Here is a 25,999-nt window from a genome sequence, read left to right as displayed (position 1 = left end):
AGGTGGGTGGATTACCTGAGGTCAGGAGTTCGAGACCAGCCTGACCAACATGGTGAAACCCTGTCTCTACTAAAAATACAAAATTAGCCAGGTGTGGTGGTGAATGCCTGTAATCCCAGCTACTCGGGAGGCTGAGGCAGGAGAGTTGTTTGAAGCCGGGAGGTGGAGGTTGCAGTGAGCCGAGATCACACCATTGCACTCCAGCCTGGACAACAAGAGTGAAATTCCATCTCCAAAATACATATATATATATGTATTTATATAGAATAAGTGATGATAACAGGTACATGTTAATGTTTCTTTTTGGAACAGTTTGCTTAGGTCTAGAAGTTGCCAGGTGCAGGCAGCATTTTGACTAATACTTCCTACTATATTGCATTCATGGAGAGTCATAACATACATTAACCTAATTAAATAGCCTGAGAAATCTTACAGGTAAAAATCCCTAACTTTGTCTTAATGCAAGATTCCCAAATTTATTACACCAAGGAACCTGATGTTCTGTCTTTGGGAAACAGTGTAATCTAGTTCCATATATGCACAAATTATGTACAAAATGTAAGCTTTTTAAAAAATGACTGGCATTGGTTTTTTTTGTTTTTTGATCACGGCTTGCTGTTGCCTCAATCTCCTGGGCTCAAGTGATCTTCTTACCTCAGCCTCCTGAGTAGTTGGGACTGCAGGTGTGCACCACCATGCCCAGCTAATTTTTTTATTTTTTGTAGAGATGGGGTCTCATTATGTTGCTCAGGCTGGTCTTGAACTCATGGGCTCAAGCAACCCTCCTGCTTTGTCATCTCGAAGTGCTGGGATTATAGGCATGAGCCACTGTGCCCGGCCCCACTTCTCACTTTTTTTTTTTTTTTTTTTGAGACAGAGGTTCACTCTTGTCACCCAGGCTAGAGTGCAATGGAATGCAATGGCGTGATCTTGGCTCACTACAACCTCTACCTCCCGGGTTCCTGGGTTCAAGTGGTTCTTATGCCTCAGCCTCCTGAGTAGCTGGGAATACAGGCATATGCTACCATGCCCAGCTAATTTTTTGTATTTTTGGTAGAGACAGGGTTTCACCACGTTGGCCAGGCTGTTCTCGAAATCCTGATCTCAGATGATCCACCTGCCTCGGCCTCCCAAAGTGCTGGGATTATGAGCATGAGCCACTGGGCCTGGCCTAACCTCTCACATTTTTGAGGGGCTTGATTGGATGAAAGGGTGGTAGCATAGTATGTTGTGGTTAAAACAAATATATGTGAAGTCAGATTGCTTAAGTGCACACCCAGGTTCTGTGTGACCTTGGGAAAGTCAGTTAGCTTCTCTGTGCTTCAATGTCCTCATCTGTAAAATAGGGCTAATAAAAACAGCTGCTTCATGGACAGTATGGCAGATTATTCAAGAAAATAATGTAAAGCACTTAGAGTACTGCTTAGACTATAATAAGTAATCAGTAAATATTAGCTGCTTCTGTTAAATATAGCTGGCATTACATTTGGAGCAGCAGTTTTATGAAATCCTTTTTTCCAGTAGCAACTAACTATACTTTGAAAAATATATTTAAATATATTGACATATGTGTTTACTTGTAGTAAATCACCTTATAATCTCAACAGAAACATTAAGGGAAACTAAGAGAAAAATTATAAAAATAAGCATTTCTCAGGTATATGTAGGGTTGTGGTTATTTTAAAACATATAGCAGATAACATTGACTGAATTTGTATTCATCTCCCTGATGAGGTAAGACTTCAGGTAAGAGCAGCAGCCATCTGTTTGCAAAATGCCCTTGCTTATCACATTGGTAGTGCGTATGTGGAGCTCTCAGGTGCATTTTAGACTTGTGAGTTTAGATGCGAGATTACCAATATGAATTGTCTACTTCCTTTAGGAGTAATTTACATAAGGAATGTATTGAAGGCATTAGAGATGACTTTATGACCTGCTTATGATTTCAAGCTTTTTACTGAATTATTTATTATCACATTGTGTTAGCTATTTTGCTTCTTGATAGATCATTTTACACCACAATATTGCTGCTGCCTAAGGAAAAAAAATGTCTCTTCAGCAGATCCTAATGATTTCTAGAAAGGGTAATTTGATTCTGAAGATAGGATTTTGACTTGCCGTGGTATTAATAAGAAATTTTCTCTATGATACTGTGGTTATTTCCACCCCCCAAACAATCATAGATGCTAAGTGCAAACTTGCTTTTCACCTTTTGTGTATTTAGTAGGGTTCTTCCAGAAATTATTTCTGTAGCATTTATTAACTGTATCCTTAATTGTGAATATTTTGGCTAGTTCACTTTGATAATTGAACAAAGGAAAGGAGGGTTTTTTAAAACAAGCTAGAATTTTTGTTGCTTCAGTAAAAATGAATGTTTAGCAGCATTGTTTATATTCCTTTTTTGTTGTTGTTCGAGACAGAGTCTCACTTCTGTCTCCCAGTCTGGAGTGCAGTGGCGTGATCCTGGCTCACTGCAACCTCTGCCTTCAGGGCTGGAGTGATACTCCTGCCTCAGCCTCCCAAGCAGCTGGGACCACAGGTGCACACCACCATGCTTGGCTAATTTTTGTATTTTTCATAGAGATGGGGTTTCGCCTTGTTGCCCAGGCTGGTCTCAAACGCCTGAGCTCAGGTGATCTGCCTGCATTGGCCTCCCAAAGTGCTGGGATTACAGGTGTGAGCCACCACGCCTGGTCACATTGTTTATATTATTTGTTCTGTAAAAGTGACATTTTTGAAAATGACCTAAGATTTTCTTTCTCTTTCTTTTGTCTTTTTTTTTTTTTTTTTTTGGTGGAGACAGTGTCCCACTGTTACCTAGGCTGCTTTCAAATTCCTGGCCTCAGCAGTTCTCCTGCCTGGGCCTCTCATAAGGTACTGGGATTACAGGCGTGAGCCATCACACATGGCACTGGACCCAGATTTTTTCTTTTTTTTATTTTGAGACAGGGTCTCACTCTTCACCAGGCTGGAATACAGTGGTGTGGTCATGGCTTACTGAAGCCTCCACCTCTCTGGCTCAAGTGATCCTCCTACCTCAGTCTCACAAGTAGCTGGGACTACAGGCACACACCACCATGCCTGGCTAATTTTTTAATTTTTTGTAGAGGCAAGGTCTCTCTATGTTACCCAGGCTGGTCTTGAACTCCTGGACCCAAGACTCAAGCGATCCTCCTGCCTCAGCTGCCCAAAGTGCTGGGATTACAGGTGTGAGCCACTGTGCCTGGCCCTGGACCCAGATTTTTATGCACAGTCTTCTTATGTTTAAATGTTAGCCCCAATGCATTGCAGGCAGTGTTGACCAACAGGGAACCAGTTTGTGACTACTGTCTTTTAAAGAGGCTTTTTTCAGTTATACTATAATTATGATGAGCTGATACTCTAAGTAATTTCCAACAGGTAAACCGTTGGAGAAAAACGTGAAAAAATGAAAAGCCTTTCCCAAGTCTGTCATCTAATTTTCTAATACCTCTTTAGTTACTGGCTTCTCTGTAAAAGTATGAGGTTTGTTTAGGGGAATGTAAGATATGTATTTTAAATATTTTAGTTAAAATTAGCTGTAGCATTTTATCTACATTCCTATGAAATTCCAATTAACATATTTCTATTTAGGTACATTAGTGAATAGGAATACCCATCTTTTGTATATGATATGGTACCTTCTGTGTTCTTTAATGTTCCTGATGATAGCTGCTACTCCTGTAAGTAGTAGTATTTTTTAATAGCCAACTTGTGTTTTATTTCTTAAATAATTTTTTCACTTTTTATTGTGCTTTTTTAAAATGCAGAAAAATGAAGAGTAGTGAAATGATAACTCACATACCCACTACCTGTATTCAGCTGTTAACATTTTGCCATATTTTATGGTTGAGTGATTTAACCATTTAAAAAGTAAGTTGTAGTAAAGCATGCGTGTCCTAAAAATAAAAAATTCTGTCTAGTAATCACAATGCCACCTTATAAATCTGTATGTTAATGTGAATATGTATGTATATACATACACTTATATGCTGTGTGTGCTCTGTAACAGCACCAAGGTGTACCCAGGAGATGCTGTTGAATAAGACAATAATTTTACAAACCCTGTGTCTTCTGTTGATTGTTTGCTACAACAAAATTAAGGCTACATTGGATCTAGGTCAGAGCAGATATGATCTTGATTGCTATAATTCCTGGACAATACCCATTTTAAAAAGTTTGCTCTCACAAGACTTTCAGAGATAAGCCTAGTTAAGATTGGACTCTCCTAAACTCCCAGCCTCAAACTACAAGCAGTGCCTTTATTAGGCTGGGGGAACTGATGCTAATGGGCTTAAGTCCCTCTTGGATCTCCAGGTAAATGACAGGGCATGTACCTAGCTAGGCAAAGGCCTGGAGAGATGACAAGCTTTACTATAGAATTCTAGTAGAAGGTCTGGATGTTTGGTGTCATTTGTTAATATGTACCTATTACCCATTTTAGGAAGTTACTTAAACTACAAAGAAAACCCAACATGGAATAAACAGCCTAATCTTAAAATTTTCAGAATTTTAGTGGAATGTCTGTTCTGTTTAGCAAGTTTTTGCATACAAATGCCAATATTGCTACTCTATTTTTGCCTGTCTGCTTGAGTACAGAATATAAAGGTGGATTTTATGTCAGTGTTAACTAGAACATTATTGGGATTTTCCCAGATTCACCCTAGAGCAGTTATAAAAAAATGTATACATTTAATTATGTTTTCACTTTTCTGATTTCCAATATTATGATTGCCTTCCTTTTTACTCCCCTTTTAAAATACATTATTTTCCTGTATTGCAGATTTTTATTGTTAGGTATATTGACCGAAGTTTAACGAGAAGAACTGTGACCAGCTGGGAGGATTGCTGCAAGGAATGGAATTAGCTCATAGCTTACTGCTGAATGAAGAAGCATACAATCAACTAGGTGAAGTTCAGAAGGCAGAGTTTATTTTTGAGTGGTTGAGATACTTGGAGAAGCTCTTGTTAGCAACCAGCAGGGTGGGTAAAATGACAACATCTGTTTTTTTGTTTTAAGTGCCCATGTTTACTTCCTTTGGTTTGCTTTTCTAGTTTTTTCCAGAATAACCTAATTTAGCTTTACAATGTTAGACTTTGTTAAAACTTACTGAAGCATAGTACATTTTTTGTTCCCTCATCAGAATTTTTATTATTAGAAGAAGTTTTCGCTATTCAGAAAAGCAGGAAGAAATTAGCTAATGTTTTTGGTATTACTTTAAAAATATATGAAACACCAACTACAACTACTTTGTATTATACTTCGTTTTTGTTATGGTCTGCATCTATGTTCCTCCGTGTACATAAAGCCCTGGTACAGTATAATGGCTAAACAATGTAGGAGAGTTTCACTTTAAAAAGGTATGAAGACTTGAGGTGTATGAATTCAAGAGCCTGTGGATAAACAGATTCTCTCTTAAAAGCTTATGACATGAGTGTGAAAAAGGAAAACTTATCACTCGTACCCTTCACCTACATTCAGGAATTAGTAACATTTTGCCGTGTTTGGTTGATTAATTTACTAAGCCACTGAGGTTGCACTTTACTTTTAGCCTACATCTCCTAAAAATAAGAACATTTTCCCACATAATCACAGTACTATATGCAGTTCCAAAGTGGTACAAAAACAATACTCATGGAGACATTTAGAATTTAACAGAAGACATTTTATTTATGAATTTAAAATAATAGCATTCCAAAACACATTCTTGTTCTGAGACAACAGGGAGCTATGTGACTCTAGTTATCAAAATATTTGACAAGTTTGCTGATCTTTAAGAGAGGAAAAAAAAGCAACTTCTAGATTTGGGGAAAAAAATTAACAAAAGACAAAATTCTATGCACTGACAGATATTTTATTGTGGAATTTTAGGCCCCAGTGAGCACCTGAATACCATTAGCTTTGTAATGATACTGTGTACTCTTTATTCAGATAGCAAACAAGGAAAATGGAATAACGTTATTAACATTTATATACATAAGCTTGCAAAAAGAAAATTGCCTTACACTTAGGAATAGATCTGAATAAAACAGGTAGCCATTACAAGGTCAGCTCTGGTTATAGATTATAGGTTACTGCTTTATGCAGCTATATATGGGGGAGGTGTAGGATTAGTAACTCAGATGCTGTAGTTGAAAATACAAATTTGGACATGCTGATGCATGCTTATAGACCAAGTTACATGGTAGGCTGAAGCAGGAGGATTGCTTGAGCCCAGGAATTCGAGGCTGTAATGTAGCACTATAATTGCTCCTATGAATAGCCATTGCACTCTACCCCAGGCAACATAGTATGACCTTGTGTATTAGTCTGTTCTCACACTGCTGTAAAGAACTACCTGAGACTGGGTAATTTATGAAGAAGAAAGGTTTAATTAATGCACAGATATGCAAGCTTAACAGGCATGAGTGGGAGGCCTCAGGAAACTTAAACAGTCATGGGAGAAGGTGAAGGGAAAGTGAGGACCTTCTTCACATCATGGCAGGAAGGGTTGGGGGGAAGTGTCACACACTTTTAAACCATCAGCTCTTGTGAGAACTCACTCACTGTCACAAGAACAGCATGGGTGAAATCCACCCCCATGATCCAATCACCTCCTAGCAGGCCCCTCCCCTGAAACATGGGAATTACCATTCAGCATGAGATTTGGATGGGGACGCAGAGCCAAACCATACCACATTGTCTCTATTAAAAATAATAATACAAATTTTCTCTACCTTTCAAACAAAAGAAAGATTTCGAATACATAAAGCCCTTATATTTGTTAACAGATACTACAGTATAATGTGGTTCGGAATTTTTGGAGGGCTTTTTTATTATTAGCAGGGCAGCAAACTACCTGTTTAGTCTGGCATAATGACCACACTACCAACTTATTTGTAACTTCCAGTCAAAATAAGTTTGTATTTTCCTAGAGCCTTTTTAGTTCTTAAATATATGAAAGAAAAATTATATTAGAGGATTACATATAATTATATTGACTTTGAATTGTCTTCGTGTTATCTTTCTTTCTAGAATGATGTAAGGGAGAAACAGAAGACTCTTGTTGAACAGCTCCTGTCTTTGTTGAACAGCTCCCCAGGGCCTCCTACCCGCAAACTGCTTGCTAAGAATCTAGCCATACTTTATAGTATTGGAGACACATTCTCCGTTTACGAAGCAATCGATAAATGTAATGATCTTATTCGTAGCAAAGATGATTCTCCAAGTTATCTTCCCACTAAGCTGTAAGTGAAACATTAAAACAGAACAGAAAACAAAATATTGCTTCCTGTTGTATTTTTATGAAGTACCCATAGTACTTGACAATTTGAAACTGAATACAAACTCAGTTTTACTCATTTTACAAATCTAACTTAAAAAAGAAACCAACACTTTTCATGTTAGTTGCTGAGAAACAATTCTACAAATACTTTAGACATATTTGAAGTCTAGATTTGAGATTCAAAACATCTTCCTAAAATTTTAGCAGTTGAGTGTTTAAGAAAGATATTTTAAATTCTTCACATTTTTGGATGATTTTATAATTCATTCTTTGTTACGAAAATTGATTTAAAAAATCATGTAGAAAAGTATTTGCTAAGATCCTAAAAAGAACAGCTTAGTTTCTCTGTAGGGTTTAGTTCATTTTATCACCTGTTATCTTTAAAAAGGCAATGAGCCACGTAATATTTCTTTTTTTTTCTGTTTTTTGAGACAAAATCTCTCTGTCCACCCAGGCTGGAGTGCAGTGGCGTGATCTCAACTCACTGCAACCTCTGCCTCCTGGGTTCGAGCAATTCCCTTGTCTTAGCCTCCCAGGTAGCTGGGGCTACAGGCACGTGCCACCACTTCAAGCTAATTTTTGTATTTTTAGTAGATATGGGGTTTCACCATGTTGGCCAGGCTGGTCTCAAACTCCCAACCTCAAGTGATCCACCCACCTTGGCCTCCCAAAGTGTTGGGATTACAGGCATGAGCCATTGCACCTGGCCACCATGTCATAATTCTATAAAGTTTTTGTTGGTCTAATTTTTACCTTATAACAGAATGTATTCCCCCATAAAGTTTTCAGATTTCAAACTTGAGAACATTATTTCTTGTTTTTATTTTTATCTTTAAGCTTATCTTTTTGTTATATGTAGCTGAGTTCTGTTGAAATATTTTGTAGAATTTTGTAACAAATTTGAGGGTGTGTAATCTTTGGGCTGAATAATAGAGTAATCACAGATTGATACATCCTTATTATTGAAAGTATAATCATATTCACCTAAGCGTCGTGCCTTAGGATTTAACCACAGAATAGATTCTTAGAAATTTTATCCTTTCAAAGCAAAATGTAAAATAGTCACTTTTTCAACAGATGATGCCAGTATAACTGTATGTCCACATGCAAAAGAATGAATTTGGACCCTTCTATTACACCATGTATAAAAAAATTAACTCAAAATTGATCATAGATGTAAGTGTAACAGCTAAAACTATAAAACTCATAAGAAAAAACATAGGGGTAAATCTTTGTGACCTTGGCTTTGGCAGCGTTTCTTAGATACAGCACCAAAAAGCACAACTGACAAAAAATAGATGAGACTTCATCACAATTAAATATGTTTGTGTTTCAAAGCGTAATACAAAGAAAGTAAAAAGACAACCAAGAGAATGGGGGAAATTTTTCAATAGTTATCCTTACATATCCTAAGATCTTTTTTTTCCTGTTTTTCCAGCTGTGACTAATTTCTAATTTAAATCTTGTTTCAGTGCTGCTGTGGTATGTTTGGGTTCCTTGTACAAGAAGTTGGGTAGAATACTGGGTAACACCTTCACTGATACAGTGGGGAATATTCTTAAAGCTATGAAGAGTGCAGAGGTAAGTAATTACAAGTTCAGCCAAAGAATGAGAAGACAGCATTTTATTGGTTTATGCTTTCCTGAGCAAATCAAAGAGCTTTACATATGACAAGCATATGTAGATAGGAATATAAGTATACCCATAAATTAATATTTCTAGGTGATGCACAATATGTACTCTATATTGAATCCCAGTTAGAAAAATAGTAATGCAGCAGAATTTCATGTATTCATATAAATCCAAGCGGGCGAAAACTAACGTATTCCACTTACAGTCCCATCCCTGCTCTCTCCTCTCACTCCACCTTTTCTATTTGATAGTACTTACTGGTGCCAGTGCAACTGCTTGTCACCAGGGACTACATAGTTGATAAACATTGTATACCTTATGGATAGATGAGTTACTGTACTAGCATCAGAAGGTAGTAAGGAATATAATCTGAGGGGAAAGAGTGTAGAGGATGTGTGACTAGATCCAGATGACCTTTTAATTGCCAAGGGAGTATATTTTCAACTGTATCCTCGTTGAAATACTTGTGTCACTTACTCCTCTGGAACACCCTTTGTTTTTGAGACTGTCTCTTCACTTGACTTTAAGATACTAAGATACTGTAATCTCTTGCCAACTGTGGTTTTACTGGTTTTGAAATGAATGCATTTATATGTTTGTTTAGCAAAAGGTTTAAATCCGTGGTCCCTAATATGTAAGGACAACTTAGCACCTTTAAATATAAAAACATGGACATGGTAGTTCGCACCTGTAATCTCAGCTACTTGAGGGGCTGAGACGGGAGGATCACTTAAAGCCAGGAGTTTGAGACCACCTGGGCAACATTGGAAGACGCTGTCTCTACAAAAACATAAATTAGTTGGGGTATGGTGGTGAACACCTGTAGTTCTAGCCCCTCGGAAGACTGAGGCAGGAGGATCACTTGAGCCCAGGAGTTCAAGGCTGTAGTGAGCTATGGTCATGCCACTGGACTCCATCCTGGGTGACAGAGCAAGACGCTGTCCCTTTTTTTTTTTTTTTTTTTTTTTGAGATGGAGTCTAGCTGTGTCGCACAGGCTTGAGTGCAATGGCGTGGCATGATCTCAGCTCACTACAACCTCCGCCTCCTGGGCTCCAGCAATTCTCCTGCCTTGGCCTCCTGAGTAGCTGGGATTACAGGTGCATGCCACCACGCCCAGCTAATTTTTTGTATTTTTAGTAGAGACGGGGTTTCACCATGTTCACCAGGCTATTCTTGAACTCCTGACATCAAATGATCCAGCTGCCTCGGCCTCCCAAAGTGCTAAGATTACAGGCATGAGCCACCATGCCCGGCTCAAGACTGTCTCTTAAAAAATAGTTATTTTTTACAAAAAATCTAAAAACATCAAACTGGTTATTCTTGTTACTTTATTTACAAAAATAATCTAGAGAACAGCTCTGAAGTAATTTATAGAAATGCTGGACAGTCACACACACATTTTAAAAAAATGTAACAAGGCAAAACATGGGGAAATTCCAATAAAAAATAGGTTAAATTTTAAGCAGGATATAGCTGATTCAAGAACTTTAAGAAGTGAAGACTCAACATAAAACTGATGAGAAAACTTGCTCATCAGATCACTTCTCAACAATAGTTTCCCAAAAGATTGAAGAAAATGATTAAGGAGAACAGATTTTTTTAAACACCTGTAAGTCTGTTTTTATTTAAAAGCAGATATCTGTAAGAAATTTTATTTACTGAGATACGGTCGTTTTAAACTTTCTTCCTCCTAATTCCACTGGTTAAGCTATAACACTTTTTAGGCCCCTTGGTTAATAGAGGATTACTCTATAGTTATGAAAATGTTGTAAGTTACTGATAAGTATTTTGTTTCTCCCCTATTTTTTAAAATTTTTTAACTAATGTCCTTGAGCCATATTCCCTACTTTTGATCTTTGATTTAGTTGATCAGGTATTACAACATTTCAGAGACGTCCACACTCACCAGTGATACACAACATTTGGAACTGGAATAAAAGAAAAGTTCTGAAGTTGCTCATTAGCACCATTTTATTATGTTCACCTATGACTTTTAAGTGCCTTTAAACAAAGATAAATTAACAATATTACTATGAAATGATTCTTGATGCTGATCTTTGTCTTCCTCCAACTCCAACTTATCTACCTTCAGTGGCCCAACTTCCTGGGATATAGATATGATTTGAGGCATTTAGTGAAACATTAATAAAATAAGTGGCTACTATTTCTTTTTCTTTTCTTTTTTTTTTTTTTTTAAAGACAGGGTCTGGCTCTGTCACCCAGGCTGGAGTTCAGTGGTGCAGTCTGTACTCACTGCACCCTCTACCTCCAGCTGTACCCTCTGCCTCCCACTGCACCCTCTGCTTGCCAGGCTCAAGCCACCCTCCCACCTCAGCCTCTCAAGTAGCTGAGACTAGAGGTATGCAGTACCACGCTCCCACCTCAGTCTCCTGAGTAGCTGGTACTAGAGATGTGCACTAACAGGCCTGGCTAAAATTTGTATTTTTTGTAGAGTTAAGGTTTCACCATGTTGCCCAGGCTGGTCTCGAAGTCCTGAGCTCAAGCAATCGGCCCACCTTGGCCTCCCAAAGTGCTGAGATTACAGATGTGAGCCACCGCGCCCAGCCAAGCAGCTACTATTTCTTGACTTTACTGTGTGCCAGGCACTGTGGTGAATGTTTACCCATGAGGTTCATCTTATCCTCATTTTATAGATGGGGAAATAAGTAAGAACAATTTAAAGTCACAGAGTTACTACGGGTCACAGAGAAGTTCAAACCCAGGTTTTTTCAGTTCTAAAGCCAAGATGTTTAAACTCTGAGTTAAGCTATTCCAACCAATAAATAATAACAAAGTATAGCTACCAAATCTATTGAACGTTTGTTGTATGTCTGGGCTTGTTGTAAGCACTTTTTGTGTATGACTTATTTATTCCTTACAACAGCCTATGAGGGATACTATTACCTGTGTTTTTTAGATGAAGGAACAGATTCACCCAAGGTCCTATCTAGTAAATGGCAGACCCTGCATTTTTAATAGGTTAGCTTAGACTATAGCAACTATTTATTGAATGCTTAATGGCATGCAAGCTTTGTGCTAGGCACTTTTCATGTAATTTTGTTTAATCTTCACATCAACCCTGTGAAATTTGTATCATGTTGAAATTCAATGTATACAAGTAACTTTTCAAATAATATTTCATAAAATAGTAACTTGTTTCTTGATGTCAGAATGGGTTGGTTAGTATGTACAGAAGTCTGGGTATTTCTTCAGTATGAGAGACAGATATCAATGTTTAATCCTGTTCTTTGCAGTTCATTTATTTTTCCTATTTAATTTTTTTTCTTTTTGGTAGTCTCAAGGCCGATATGAGATTATGCTAAGTCTGCAAAATATATTGAGTGGACTAGGAGCTGCCGCTGCACCTTGTCACAGGGATGTTTATAAAGCTGCTAGATCCTGCTTAACAGATAGATCCATGGCTGTTCGTTGTGCTGCTGCAAAGGTAAAATGATCTAATAAGCAGACTTTAAAAATTAATATAAAGAAAAGTAAATCAGATTGTTAAAGCATTAGTAAAAGCTACATGATCTTGGTAGTCAGCTAGGACTATCTCATTTTAACATATGAGGAAACTGAGGCCCAGAGTTATATGAATTTCCCAAGGTTCAAAGAGTTAGCAACACATTGTCAGAGGGTAGGAAGTCCAGGTTTCCAGAATCTTAAGTATTCATTCTACTCTACTATGTTTTCTCCCTAATTGTGTAAATTAAAATTTACATGTGAGGTATATGTTGTTTCAAAGTGATTTTTTGTTTTATTTTTAATTTATAGCTTCTTAACATAGTTGGTAAGAGAATACAGTAAAGTTTTTTTTGTTTTTTTTTTTTTTTGAGACTCTTTCGCCCAGGCTGGAGTGCAGTGGCACAGTCGTGGCTCGCTGCAAGCTCTGCCTCCCGGGTTCACGCCATTCTCCTCCCTCAGCCTCCCGAGTAGCCAGGACTACAGGTGCCCGCCACCACGCCCGGCTAATTTTTTTTTGTATTTTTAGTAGAGACGGGGTTTCACCGTGTTAGCTAGGATGGTCTCTATCTCCTGAACTCATGATCCGCCCGCCTCGGCCTCCCAAAGTGCTGGGATTACAGGTGTGAGCCACTGTGCCTGGCCAGAGTTTTTTTAATGTTAGAATTATTCTCCCAGTTGTTCATAGCTAATAGATTGATTCTAAAGGCATTTTTCATAACCTGTGGAGTTAGAAATGGGTTCTCCTCCCACCTTTTGTAGGTTCATTCTCTTCTACAATATAATCTTTATGACTTTTAATAAGTATTCATTTATTATTCCTGTAATCATAATAGATACTTTGAATTTGTATATTATTTGTTATACCCTGATAGTTTCTGCAACTTACATAGCTCTGAACCTGACATTTGTATTTTATTTTTCATTAATTTCTCTTTGTCCAATTGAATAGTGTCTCCTTGAACTTCAGAATGAAGCCATCTTTATGTGGAGTACGGACCTGGACAGTGTGGCCACACTGTGTTTTAAGTCCTTTGAAGGTTCCAATTATGATGTGCGGATTTCTGTTTCAAAGTTACTAGGCACAATATTAGCTAAAGCTATAATTTCTAAACATCCAGGAACAGGTAAATACATGTAATTATTTTCAAAGTATCTTCTGTAATTTTTTCCCCAGTTGATAATAAACAAATATATATAGTGTTATTGCTACCCATTATAAATCAGTTTCAGGCCAGGCATGGTGGCTCACGCCTGTAATCCCAGCACTTTGGGAGGCCAAGGTGGGTGGATCACTTGAGGTCACGAGTTTGAGACCAGTCTGGCCAACATGGTGAGACCCGTCTATACTAAAAATACAAAAATTAGCCGGGTGTGGTGGCACACGCCTGTAATCCCACCTACTTGGGATTACAAGAATCACTTGAACCCAGGAGGCCGAGGTTGCAGTGAGCTGAGATTGCGCCACTGCACTCCAGCCTGGACAACAAAGCGAGACTTCATCTCAAAAAAAAAAAATCAATTTCAATTCATAAACATTGCTGTAGGTCGTGAGATTTCATTTGCAAACAATTCAGTAAAAATTTGAGGAAAATTTACAAGAACTCTTGAAGTGTGGTGTACTTTATTCAATCATTGTCTTCCTTTTACATTACGGCTTTTTTGTGTGTGTGACAGGGTCTGCTGTCACCCAGTCTGGAGAGCAATGGTGCCATCTCAGCTCACTGAAACCTCTGCCTCCGGGTCTCAAGTGATCCTCCCACCTCAGCCTCCTGAGTAGGCGGGACCACAGGCTTGCACTGCCATCCCTGGCTAATTTTTTATATTTTTTGTAGAGATGGGATTTCACCATGTTAGCTATGCTGGTCTCGAACTCCTGAGCTCAGGTGATCTGCCTTCCTTGGCCTCCCAAAGTGCTAGGATTACAGGCATGAGCCACCACCCCCCAGCCATGGCCTTATTTTTATTTTTTATTTTTTTTTAAGTAATTGTGAAGTGTTATCCAATAAACGATATGATCTAAATACTGAATTTTCTTTTTTTTAAAGCAGCATGCATCTGACTACATATATTTGGCTTGCCATATTTTAGATTGGTACAACGGAGCATATAATGTAGATAATTCTAGATACTTGAAGTTTATTGTATTTTGACAGTTTTGCTTTGTCTTAGTGATTTCGTTGTTGTTTTTGGAAACAGGGTCTCACTCTGCCACCCAGGGTGGAGCAGTAGTGCAATCATAGCTTACTACTTTCTCCACCCCAACCCCAGAATTAGCCATTTCTCTAAGGAGTTCTGCTTTTGAATCTTTTGAATAGTCAAATAGAATAGATATTGAGTGTGAAAGAGAAGTCCAGGGTGACTTTATGAATTTTGGGCTCAAAACCTGGAAGTACAGAGTTGTCATCAACTGATATGAGCAAGTGTGCAAGTAGAGCAGGCTGTGTATGTGTCAGGGAAGAGGATCAAGCACTGAGTTTAAAACAATTTGGAACATTAAATAGACATCGAAATAGGGATATCAAATAGACGGATATGAGAGTCTGGTGTCCAGGAGAGAAGACTGGACATCAAATTCATAAATTTTAGGAATAAATAAATTTATTTATTTTAGAAATAAATTAATAGTGATTATTCAGGAATCTCTAATATAGAGATGGAATTTAAGCCATGAGATTGGATAAGATCACAAGACAGTGAGTATACATAGAGAAGAGCAGACCAGGTACTAGGTCATGAGTTTTCTGTCAGAGAACACAAGGAACGATTGAAGAAGAAAAAACAAATTTCCAGTGAGAAGGCAGGAAAGAAAGCCAAGAGAGCATGTCTTGTGGTCTTATCCAATTTCAGGCCATCTTAAAGTATTGCCAGATACATTGCATCATAAATGATAATTTTACAGTGGAAAAATGTGGCAGACTTATATTGTGCACATGTTCAAAGCTAGTATCATCTGTGTAGGGACAGACTGACACCACACCTGGCAGTGCTTTTTGATGTTGTGCATTGAACAGGATATAACATCACTTACGTAGTTCTCTGTCAAAAATTTGGAGGAAATACCAGACAAACTCATATCAAGGGCCATTCTATAAAACAACTGGCCATAAGTGTATTCTTCAGAAGTGAGAAAGTAATGAGGAAAATGTGATGAATCCAGGTAGATGCAGTCATGCGTAGCTTAGTAATAGGGACACATTCTGAGAAATGCATCATGAAGTGATTTTGTCATTGTGGGAACATCATAGAGTGAACTTACACAAATCTAGATGATATAGCCTACTGCACACTAGGCTATATGGTATAGACTATTGCTCTTAGACTACACACCTCTACAGCATGTTACTATACTGAATACTGAGAAAACTAATACAATGGTATTTGTGTATCTAAACGTGTCTAAATATAGAAAAGGAACAGTATAAATATGATGTAAAAGATAAGAAATGGTACACACCTATACAGCACTGACCATGACTGGAACTTACAGGACTGGAAGTTGTTCTGGGTGAATCAGTGAGTGGTGAGTGAATGTGAAAGCCTAGGATATTACTGTATACTACTGTAGATGTTACAAACACTGTACAGTTAGGCTATGCTAAATTTAAAAAATGTATATTTTTCTTTACTAATAAGCCTTTGTTTATAAGTTTTTTACTTTATAAACTTTTTAATTTTTAAAATTTTTGATTCCTTTGAATATTTTTATAATAACATTTAGGGGCCAGGTGCAGTGGCTCATGCTTGTCATCCCAGCATTTTGGGAGGCCAAGGCGGGTGGATTGCTTGAAGTCAGGAGTTCAAGACCAGCCTGGCCAAGATGGGGAAACCCTGTTTGTCTACTAAAAATGCAAAAATTAGCGGGGCATGGTGGCATGTGCCTGTAGTTTCAGCTGCTTGGGAGGCTGAGGCATGAGAATCACTTGAACCCTTTAACATGGGAGGCAGAGGTTTCAGTGAGTTGAGATCCTGCCACTGCTCTAGAAATAATAGTAACATTTAGCTTAAAACACAGATACATTGTACAGCTATACAAAAATATTTTCTTTATATCCTTGTATCCTTGTTCTATAAGCTTTTTTCTATTAAAAAAATTTTTTTTTAACTTTTAAACACACACATTAGCCCAGGCCTACACAGAGTCAGAACCATCAATCTCACTCTCTTTCACCTTAATATCTTGTCCCACTGGATGGTCTTCAAGGGCAGTGACACACACTCATGGAGCTGTTATCTCCTGTAATAGCGATGCCTTCTTCTGGAATACTTCCTAAAGGGCCTACCTGAAGCTGTTTTGCAGTTAACTTTTTATAAATAAGAGTATACTTTAAAATAACAGTAAAAAGTATAATAAATACATAAACCAGTAACAGTTGTTTATTATCAAGTATTACGTACTTTACGTAATTACATGGTCTTTACTTTTACACGACTGGCAGTGTAGTAGGGTTGTTTACATGAACATCACTACAGACACGTGAGTAATGTGTTGGAATGTCACGAGGCAATAGGAATTTTTCAGCTCCATTATAATCTTACAGGACCACCGTCATATGTGATCTCTGTCATTGAACAAAATGTCCTTATGTGGTATGTGACTGTGTATGAAAGTTTATTATACTATTCTTACAGCCTTTTTCTAATTTTGGGTTTTTCTAATGAAAAGTTTAAAATATATATTTATGTATATCCAGATTCCATTTACTCCACTTTAACCACCTTGATCCAAGTCACTATCATCTCTTGCTTACATTAATAAATCACTCCTAATGATTTTCCCTGCTTCTATCTTTACTCCCCTCTATAATCTTCTCTCAACACAGCAGCAGCATGACAGATTATATCACTCATCTGCTCACGGTCCTCCACTGGCATCTCATTTCAGTCACAGCCTTATTATAATGACCTACAAGGTCCTGTATCTTCTGCCCTCTCCCCATCCTTACACTCTGACCTGTCTCCTACATACCCCCTCCACTGCTCCATCCACATTGCTCTGTATAAACTCACCTGGCATCATATAAAGGCCTTTTTGTCATAGCCATTTCCTCTGCCTAGAACACTTTTTCTCCAGATACCCTCATGACTAATTTCTTCCCTACATTCAAACTGTGTTAAAATGTCACCGTTTCAATGAATCTTACCCCAATACCCTATTTAAAGTCACAAACTACACTTCACTCTACCCCCATATTCCTGACCTTATTTTGCTCTGTTTTCTGCATGGTATTTAATCACTGTTTAATACACATAGTCATTTATTACATTTATTGCTGTCTCTTCTTAGAATTTATGATCCACAGAGCATGGATTTTGCACTATTCAATAATGTTTCTTCCCCAAATGCGAAGTTAGATTTTCATTTGTCTCAGATGGTTTTTTTTAGGCTAGGGAGGAGGTTTTTTTGTTCATAACTGTAACAAAAGTTTATTTCTGTACTCTTGTAGAGGGTCAGAGCTTGTGACCATTAATTTTCAAGGGAGAAATGGTTTCTTCTTTTTTTTAGGGAGATAATATTATCTAGTCACAGGGAGAAACCCAGCTGTGTCAAACTGAAGTCAATCTTAAACATTCCTGCCTTAATTAATCTCTTAGTTATTGTAGGCTAAGAGCCAACTGAGTAGTTTTAATGAATTTAGCTTTGATTTCTTCAGAGACTGAAGGAATAGCAAAAGTTTTATTGCCAATAGAGAATTTTAAAAAATAGGACATTTACATTATATAAATTTCTTTGAGAGTTGTACAGCATTTGGAAAAATAAAATTATGATTTTGGCGTTTTCCATGTTTCAAAAGAATTTTCAAAGCATTGTACAGCATTTTCATTTGTGGAGGACTAGGGCAGTCCTATTTATGTTTTTCCCCTGTTTTAGAAGACAGCCTTTTAACTTCTTTGAGGAAAGGAAGCAATAGATCATGATCTTAGTCATAGTCTTTAAGATGTTTTTGACATGCACTTCAGGGTCCATTCTGATTTGACCTCTGACCCCTTGTGTGACTTTGTGTATTACTGTGTAGACTGTTCTGTAAATTTTGCATTTTGTTTGAATTTTTAGTTTATTTTTGTTTCTATTAACATGCTTTTTGCAAATCAAGAACTTGCATTAAAATTTAGTCTGTAAAATATGAATCACAGTTTTGTTCTTTGTCATAGCAGCCTCACGTCAAAGCATTCGCAGAGTATCTTTGGAGGAAGTTCTGGAATTACTAGGAACAGGGTTTCTACGTGGGAGTTCAGGATTCCTTCGAGCCAGTGGAGATATGCTGAAAGGAACCAGTTCAGTCAGTAGGGATGTTCGAGTTGGAGTTACTCAGGTTGGAATCACAAATCAGTATCTAAATCTAACTCTTACTGGCCTGTAATGAAAGTTTTAGTATCTGACTCCACAGAAGTGGTACTATGCAAGGTCAACACTTATGCTCTCATGTCTATAAATAGATATAAATGGTAAGGCCAAAACATTTTTTATAAACTAGGTTGCAAGTAAGAGAACCTTATTACCTATAATGTGTTTTGCGTTCCTAATAATGGAACATTTTAATTTTCTTTGAAACACAAACATTTTTTGTTTCTAGCTGTTGTGCTTTCATTTATCTTGTGGTTTAACATGTTTTCCATTGTATTTGTGTGTGCTCATACAGTTCAGATTTAAGCTATTAGGTACATAATTGTTTAGCATAGGTGAAATAACCAATTTTTGTGGCTTTAACCCTCAAGGAGTACAGCATGTAGTTTACTTCAGTGCTTAAATTTTTGATCCTAAACAAATTTTAAGAGGTAAACTCTTGGAAGAGTTATCTTACAATAAAACAAAGAAATATCTGCCTTCTTTCCTTGGATTATCTTTTTTTTCTAAACACTGTTATCATTCAAAGCAAACTTGTATTTTTGAAAAATTCACATATATTGTCATTGTTTTATACTGTATATAGTCTCCACGAAAATATGAGCTTGCCAGTATAATTGTAATTAAACTGCGTGTTTCTAAGGAACAGATTACTTAAAACTACTTTATGGAGTAAGACAAACCATTAATGTTCATGAAAATAAAGAACTAAATTTCCTTAGAGTTATAATGTTGGAGTTAATTCTTATAATGTTGGAGTTAATTCTTATAATGTAATGTTGGAGTTAATTCTTATAATGTTGGAGTTAATTCTTATAATGTGTTTGTGTGTTTAAATTGAGATTTCTTGTTCAGAATGTTAAATCTCTCAGCCGTTGTTCACAGAAACCACAGATACATTTTACATGTTAGCTGGGTATGCTGATTATCCTGAAACTGCAGTCTTACCAAAATAAAACAGGGGGGTAACATAAATGAAGTCTTGACTGAAAGACTTGCACTTTAGGCCAGGCACGGTGGCTCACGCCTGTAATCCCAGCACTTTGGGAGGCCGAGGCGGGTGGATCACGAAGTCAGGAGATCGAGACCATCCTGGGTAACACAGTGAAACCCCGTCTCTACTAAAAATACAAAAAAAATTAGCCGGGCTTGGTGGCGGGCACCTGTAGTCCCAGCTACTCGAGAGGTTGAGGCAGGAGAATGGCGTGAACCCAGGAGGCGGAGCTTGCAGTGAGCAGAGATTGTGCCACTGAATTCCAGCCTGGGCGACAGAGCGAGACTCCGTCTCAAAAAAAAAAAAAAAAAAAATGCACTTCAGTTCTGGCTTAAACAAAAACAAAATGGTGCTATGTTTATATATTTCAAGTGGCATAAATTAGGAAAGAATACAATTTATAGGGAATAAGAAAAATATAATAAATGCTACATGTTTTGTGGAGGGGGAATACAGAATTGAAACAATTTAATATTGAAAATAAAACTCTTTTCCTTTTTAGGCTTATGTGGTATTTGTTTCAGCACTAGGAGGAGCTTGGCTAGAGAAAAATTTTGCTGCCTTTTTTTCTCATATCCTGAGCCTTGTGTCACAGTCACACCCTAAAGCCACCCAAACTCAGATTGATGCCATCTGCTGTCGCCGTTGTGTTTCATTTATTCTTCGAACTACTATAGGTGGTCTTCTTGGAGAAAAGGCTCAACTTGCTGCTGTAAAGGATATTTGCCAGGCCATCTGGAAGCTAAAGAAAGTTATGGGTATGGATCTCTACTAAGAGTTTGTTTAACAGTGCTAATGGAATTGTCCCTTTGGGAAAGCTAGACTGATATATAATACTGTATTAATACAGAAACCTTGAAGGCTGATAGAAGTTCCTCAGAATTCATGTTGTACTTCCTATAGAATTTAAGATAAATTATTTTTGAAACAGTTTATCTCAGTTCCTGTACCATCTTAAGTCTACTCTGCTTAGCTCAAATATCAGTAATGTTGGATATTAAATATCAATAATGTTGAAATCATTTTTAGTTTCCCATGAGTTCTCTGTCTCAGTGCCACTTGCTAAGGGAGTAATAAGGGATCTCTGATTGGAATGCTTGAACTAAATTGGTTATAGTAATTCATTTCTTTCTTTATTGATGCAAGTCCCCATTTAAGCATTTTAGTTATTGCCTCAAGTATTTCATATAGATCAAGTGTATGTATTAATTTTTGCCATTATACCTTTTTACTCTTCACACCCTTTTCAATATATTTTAATACAGTGGTGATGCATAGTTAATTCTTGCATTTCTATCAGATGCCGTAATGAGTGATGGTAATTTGGAAACCCGGCTTGGTTCCACAGATGTAGCCGCTAGCCAACATATGCTGGTTTGTGCTTTACAAGAACTTGGAAATCTCATACACAATCTTGGCACCACAGCGGCACCTTTGCTACAGGATTCAAGTACAGGTTTGTGACTCATTGGAATACCTTGTTTTCCCTTGTACACTAGATAACTTTGTTCCAAGGAAGGAAATCTTCATATAGCTTACTTATAGATTCCATTATAGATTTATGAGAAATGTTTTATGAAAAATTGATAATCAGAATTATTAAAAAGGTGTATATTGTTTAGTTTTTTCTTTAGTAATTAAAGAGTGTTCTCTAAGTCTCCGCCCCACCCCCCATTTAGAGACTTACAACATGGAAAAACTTACAGAGAAGTAAACTTGAACTTTCTCTGCATCTGCAGTGAAAACATTAGTACAGTACAAGTAGTTCAGTTCCTCAAAGGTCTTTAAAGCAGTATTTTCTTTCTTTTTTTTTTTAAGTATTTAATCAGCTTTATTCAGGTATAATTCATGGCTAGGTGCAGTGGCTCATGCGTATAATCCCAGCACTTTGGGAGGCTGAGGCAGACACATCACTTGAGGTCAGGAGTTCAAGACCAGCCTGGCCAACATGGCAAAACCCTGTCTCTACTAAAAATAGAAAAATTAGCCAGTCACGGTGGCGCATGCCTGTAATCCCAGCTACTCGGGAGGCTGAGGCACGAGAATTGCTTGAGCCCCAGACGTGGAAGTTGCAGTGAGCCAAGATAACGCCACTGCACTCCAACCTGGGCAGCAAGAGACTTTGTCTCAAAAAACTTTACCATGAAGTTTACGCTTATAATGTATGCAATTCAGGGGTTTTGAGTATATTTGCTATACTGTACAGTCACTACCACTGTCTAATTGCAGAGTCTTTTCATTACCCCAGGAAGAAGTCCATTAGTTGTCATTTCCATTTCCCTTTCCCGCAGTCCCTGACGACCATGAATTTACTTTCTGTCTCTATGAATCCACCTATTCTGGATATTTCATGTTAAAAAAAAATCATTCAATATATGGTCATAACTGACTTGCTTCTTTTTAAAAAATCACTTTTAAAAGTCATTTTTTAGGCTTGGCATGGCGGCTCACGCCTGTAATCCCAGCACTTTAGGAGACCAAAATGGGAGAATTGCTTGAGCTGAGTTCAAGACCAGCCTTGGCAACGTAGTGAGAACTCTTCTCTACTAAAAATTTTTTAAAACCTAGCCAGGCATGGTGGTGTGCACCTGTAGTAGTCCTAGCTCTTCGGGAGGCTGAGCCAGGAGCATCACTTATGCCTAGGCGATTGAGGCTACAGTGAGCTATTATCATGCCACTGCATTCCATCCTGGGTGACAGAGTGAGACCCTGTTTCAAAAAATATATCGTTATGGTTTTTATCCTTTGTGGTACACATTTCTTTCTGAGAAACTTTACATTATATTTGTGTTTATAAGCTATTTAGATCTGGGACACTTACTTAAATAGCATTCGACATGAAACTTACATGTTCCATGAAAGTTTGTTGAATCATAGCAAATAATACCCTTTTATTGATGGTGGCAATTACTTCACTGTCTTTGTAGTTAGTTGGTTAGTAGCCCACTGAGGGCTTAGTGAAGCCTTGATTTTAACGTTTTATTCTTATAAGAGCAACATGGTGGATAGAAAGTATATTAATTATGTAGGCCGGGCGTGATGGCTCACGCCTGTAATCCAGCACTTTGGGAAGGTGAGGCGAGTGAATCACCTGAGGTCAGGAGTTCAAGACCAACCTAGCCAACATGGTGAAACCTCGTCTCTACTAAAAATACAAAAATTAGCCAGGTGTAGTGGCATGCACTTGTGATCCCAGCTGCTCAGGAGGCTGAGGCGAGAGAATCACTTAAACCCGGAAGGCGAAGGTAGCAGTGAACCAAGATTGCACCACTGCATTCCAGCCTGGGCGACAGAGCAAGACGCTATCTCAAAAAAAAAAAAAAAAGATATATTATTTATGTAAATAAATGTACTAGAAGGATTAAAAAATAAAAAGAGGATGGGGCAGGGTGTGACTTTTTTTTTTTTTTTTCAAGGCAGGGTCTCAGTCTGTCACCCAGGTTGGAGTACAGTGGTGCAGTCTCGGCTCACTGCAAGTCCCGCCTCCCCGGCTCAAGTGATCCTCCCACCTCAGCCTCCCTAGTAGCTGGGACAGCAGGCATACGTCACCATGCCTGGCTAATTTTTTGCATTTTTGGTAGAGACAGGGTTTTGTCATGTTGCCCAGACTGGTCTCAAACTCCTGAGCTCAGGCTGTCCACCTGCCTTGGCCTCCCAAAGTGCTGGGATTATAGGCGTGAGCCACCACAACTGGCCAGGGTGTGACATTTCTTTTCAAGGTGTTATTTGTTGATAATTTTTAATTTTTAGTACCAAATTAATAATAGATCTGAAGCTAAATAAGAGATTGGCTTATTTAGGAAATAAAGTTTTTCTTTTGTCTACGGACTTAATTTAGGACAACTTTCATGAGATATATTAGTAGAAGTAATTCTTAGGTTAGAAAATTATTTTGAATAGGAATGGTGAGAAGGGAGAAAAATGAAGTTAAAAGAAAAAAATTATTTGTAATTATGTATTTTTCTATTATAATTTGGCTTTTGATAAAAATATATTTTACATCCATGTAGCTGTGTATTCTTTTGAGTATTTTATGGTCAGGTGAGTTTTATCTATGTACCTAAGTCATCGTTTGCTTATCCTTCCAGGCCTCCTTGACAGTATCTTGTCAGTTATTCTTCATCCTAGCATTTCCGTTCGACTAGCAGCAGCTTGGTGTTTACACTGCATTGCCGTGGCATTACCCTCCTACCTAACACCACTCTTGGATCGTTGCCTTGAACGGCTTACTGGACATAAGTCTTCACCTGAAGCAGTGACTGGCTTCAGTTTTGCTGTGGCAGCTTTGTTGGGAGCAGTAAAACATTGTCCTTTAGGAATTCCTCATGGAAAAGGCAAGGTAATGATTTCATTCTCTATGTATGATAATGAGGTGCTTTTTGTTAGAAGTATCTTCACATAGTAACAGAATTTGTTACTGAATGCTTTATTTTGCTGTGCATCTAGCCGTGCCGTATAAGTACATTTAAAATTTTATCGTAGAGGATAAATAGAGCTGCAAAAGAAATCTTAAATAACTAAGCTTAATATTAAATAATTTAGTTAGTGGTATTATTGGTGGTATTACTTTAAAAATAGTTTATATATCTTAAGATCAAGTAGATAAATAATTATATTAATGTTCTTAGGAACCAAGATTTTCAATATAAATAAAAAGAACTGTAACTGTAGAATTGAAGTAAAAGCCCCATACATTAGATTCAAATTGACATTGTCAGTATGAACTCATTTTATTTTTGTAAAAATACTTACATCCTCCTTTTGTACAGTGAAAAGGCCTAAAAGCAATGATAACCCAGTTTCAGGGATACCCCTAGTGCCCAGATTATAGCTCTAAATACTGTTTCCAACCAAAAAGGAATCAGGACTCCATGGAGCAATGGCTGGTTTCTGGTCTGGGGCAGGAAATGCACAACATAAACTTGGGATATCTTGTCATGCCAGAAAGTAAGGAAGTCATCAAGGAATACTATGTTCATTTTAAAAAGAGGTAACTTAAGGGGCTCCCACTGATCAAAGATGGCATGATTTATACATCAAAATTAATGACTACAGTGAATTAAAACATACTAGATAATATATAAAGTTTCATGAGTTCATAATGATATTCAGCTTCTCCAAATTGTATTGCTACCAAAACATGTCATTTTCTGAGTAAATTTAGAATCCGGCACTTTCAGACAAATAAATGATACAAACCTAGTGAATAAATAACCCAGTTTTAATGTACAAAGAATTTTGAAGAGAACTAAAGAAAAATTTTAATGAAACCTAGATAATACAACATAGGCAAGCATGGTGTTTGAATTTTGTTTCTTTTTTAATAGCTAGGAATTGTAAGTTGTCAGAGAACATTATTTGACAGTGAAAGCCCTTCTAACCCATACTTCTCACAAACTCGTAAATATATTTTAAAAAATACACCATTATTCCTTTCTTTCTCATTGCCACTCCTGTGTCATTATGGAGTTTGATAGTATATCCACCACAGTGTAGGCTCTGCGGAAGACCGTTCCTTAACTTGAGCAATTCCAAAAATATTTTGAGTGTTGCCAATGCCATTGAAATAACGTAGGTGACAACTTTGGAAGATGAGATTATTTAAATTTATTATTTTAGTTATATTCTTAACACATCACATCTTGCTAAGCAAAGACTTGTCATTCAATGTATTTAATTAAACCTATTCTCATATCTCATTAATTCAGACAAGGTTCCCATTCCCATATTATATTTGGAATTTCTTTCCGAGAGAATATCCACTTGTTCTGATTTGACTAGAATGGTTTGTTTTGTCCTCACTCTTTTTGAGTGCTATCCATTGACTGTATGAGCTGCAGGGAGTCCTAAATTAGTAGTAAGTTGGTTGGTTGTTTTAAAATACACTAGCCTTCTTCTCTAGAAAATTTATATGCCAACTCATAATACTTCCTGCTTTTTCAGAGGTGATTAGTAATAGATGTTTTCTCATATTAGATGCTCTCTGGCCTTGTACTGTGTAAGCATACATTATCCATAAATGTGAAATGTCCTGTTTTTCCTCTCTGTTGTTTTATAACATGGACCCCTTTTTTTGAAACAGGGTCTTGCTTTGTCACCTAGGCCAGAGTGCAGTGGTGAGATCATAGATCACTGCAGCCTCAAATGCCAGGGCTCAAGCAATCTTTCCATCTCAGCCTCCCAAGTGGCTGAAACTACAGGCACGTACTTCCATTGCCTGGCTAATTCTTTTTGTGAAGATAGGATCTCACTCTGTTGCCCAGGCTGGTCTTTTTTTTTTT

The 25,999-nt window shown here is 37.5% G+C and overlaps 1 protein-coding gene across 8 annotated transcripts in view; it reads left to right on the top strand.

Annotated features, from left to right (window-relative positions):
- The window catches only part of HEATR5A (HEAT repeat containing 5A), a 131,025-nt gene that overhangs the window by 12,452 nt on the left and 92,574 nt on the right, over window positions 1-25,999 (top strand). For 4 of the 8 annotated variants that reach the window (XM_032179645.2, XM_058429552.1, XM_058429554.1 and 1 more), the window contains exons 2-10: window positions 4,802-5,001; window positions 7,034-7,245; window positions 8,756-8,864; window positions 12,212-12,361; window positions 13,331-13,505; window positions 18,532-18,692; window positions 20,221-20,476; window positions 21,019-21,174; window positions 23,807-24,057. In XM_032179645.2, the coding sequence (XP_032035536.1) occupies window positions 4,876-5,001; window positions 7,034-7,245; window positions 8,756-8,864; window positions 12,212-12,361; window positions 13,331-13,505; window positions 18,532-18,692; window positions 20,221-20,476; window positions 21,019-21,174; window positions 23,807-24,057 (1,596 nt within the window). In that variant the 5' untranslated portion in view covers window positions 4,802-4,875. Of the gene's footprint in view, window positions 1-3,788; window positions 3,892-4,801; window positions 5,002-7,033; window positions 7,246-8,755; window positions 8,865-12,211; window positions 12,362-13,330; window positions 13,506-18,531; window positions 18,693-20,220; window positions 20,477-21,018; window positions 21,175-23,806; window positions 24,058-25,999 lie in introns of those variants that run through there. The other 4 variants (XM_058429553.1, XM_058429556.1, XM_058429557.1 and 1 more) reach the window with 4 other exon arrangements.

Source organism: Hylobates moloch, unplaced genomic scaffold, assembly GCF_009828535.3.
Source record: "Hylobates moloch isolate HMO894 unplaced genomic scaffold, HMol_V3 SCAFFOLD_16, whole genome shotgun sequence".
In the NCBI taxonomy this organism is placed as follows: Eukaryota; Metazoa; Chordata; class Mammalia; order Primates; family Hylobatidae; genus Hylobates; species Hylobates moloch.
The sequence above is the reverse complement of the archived record's forward strand: the minus strand, read 5'-3'. Positions and strand labels throughout refer to the sequence as shown.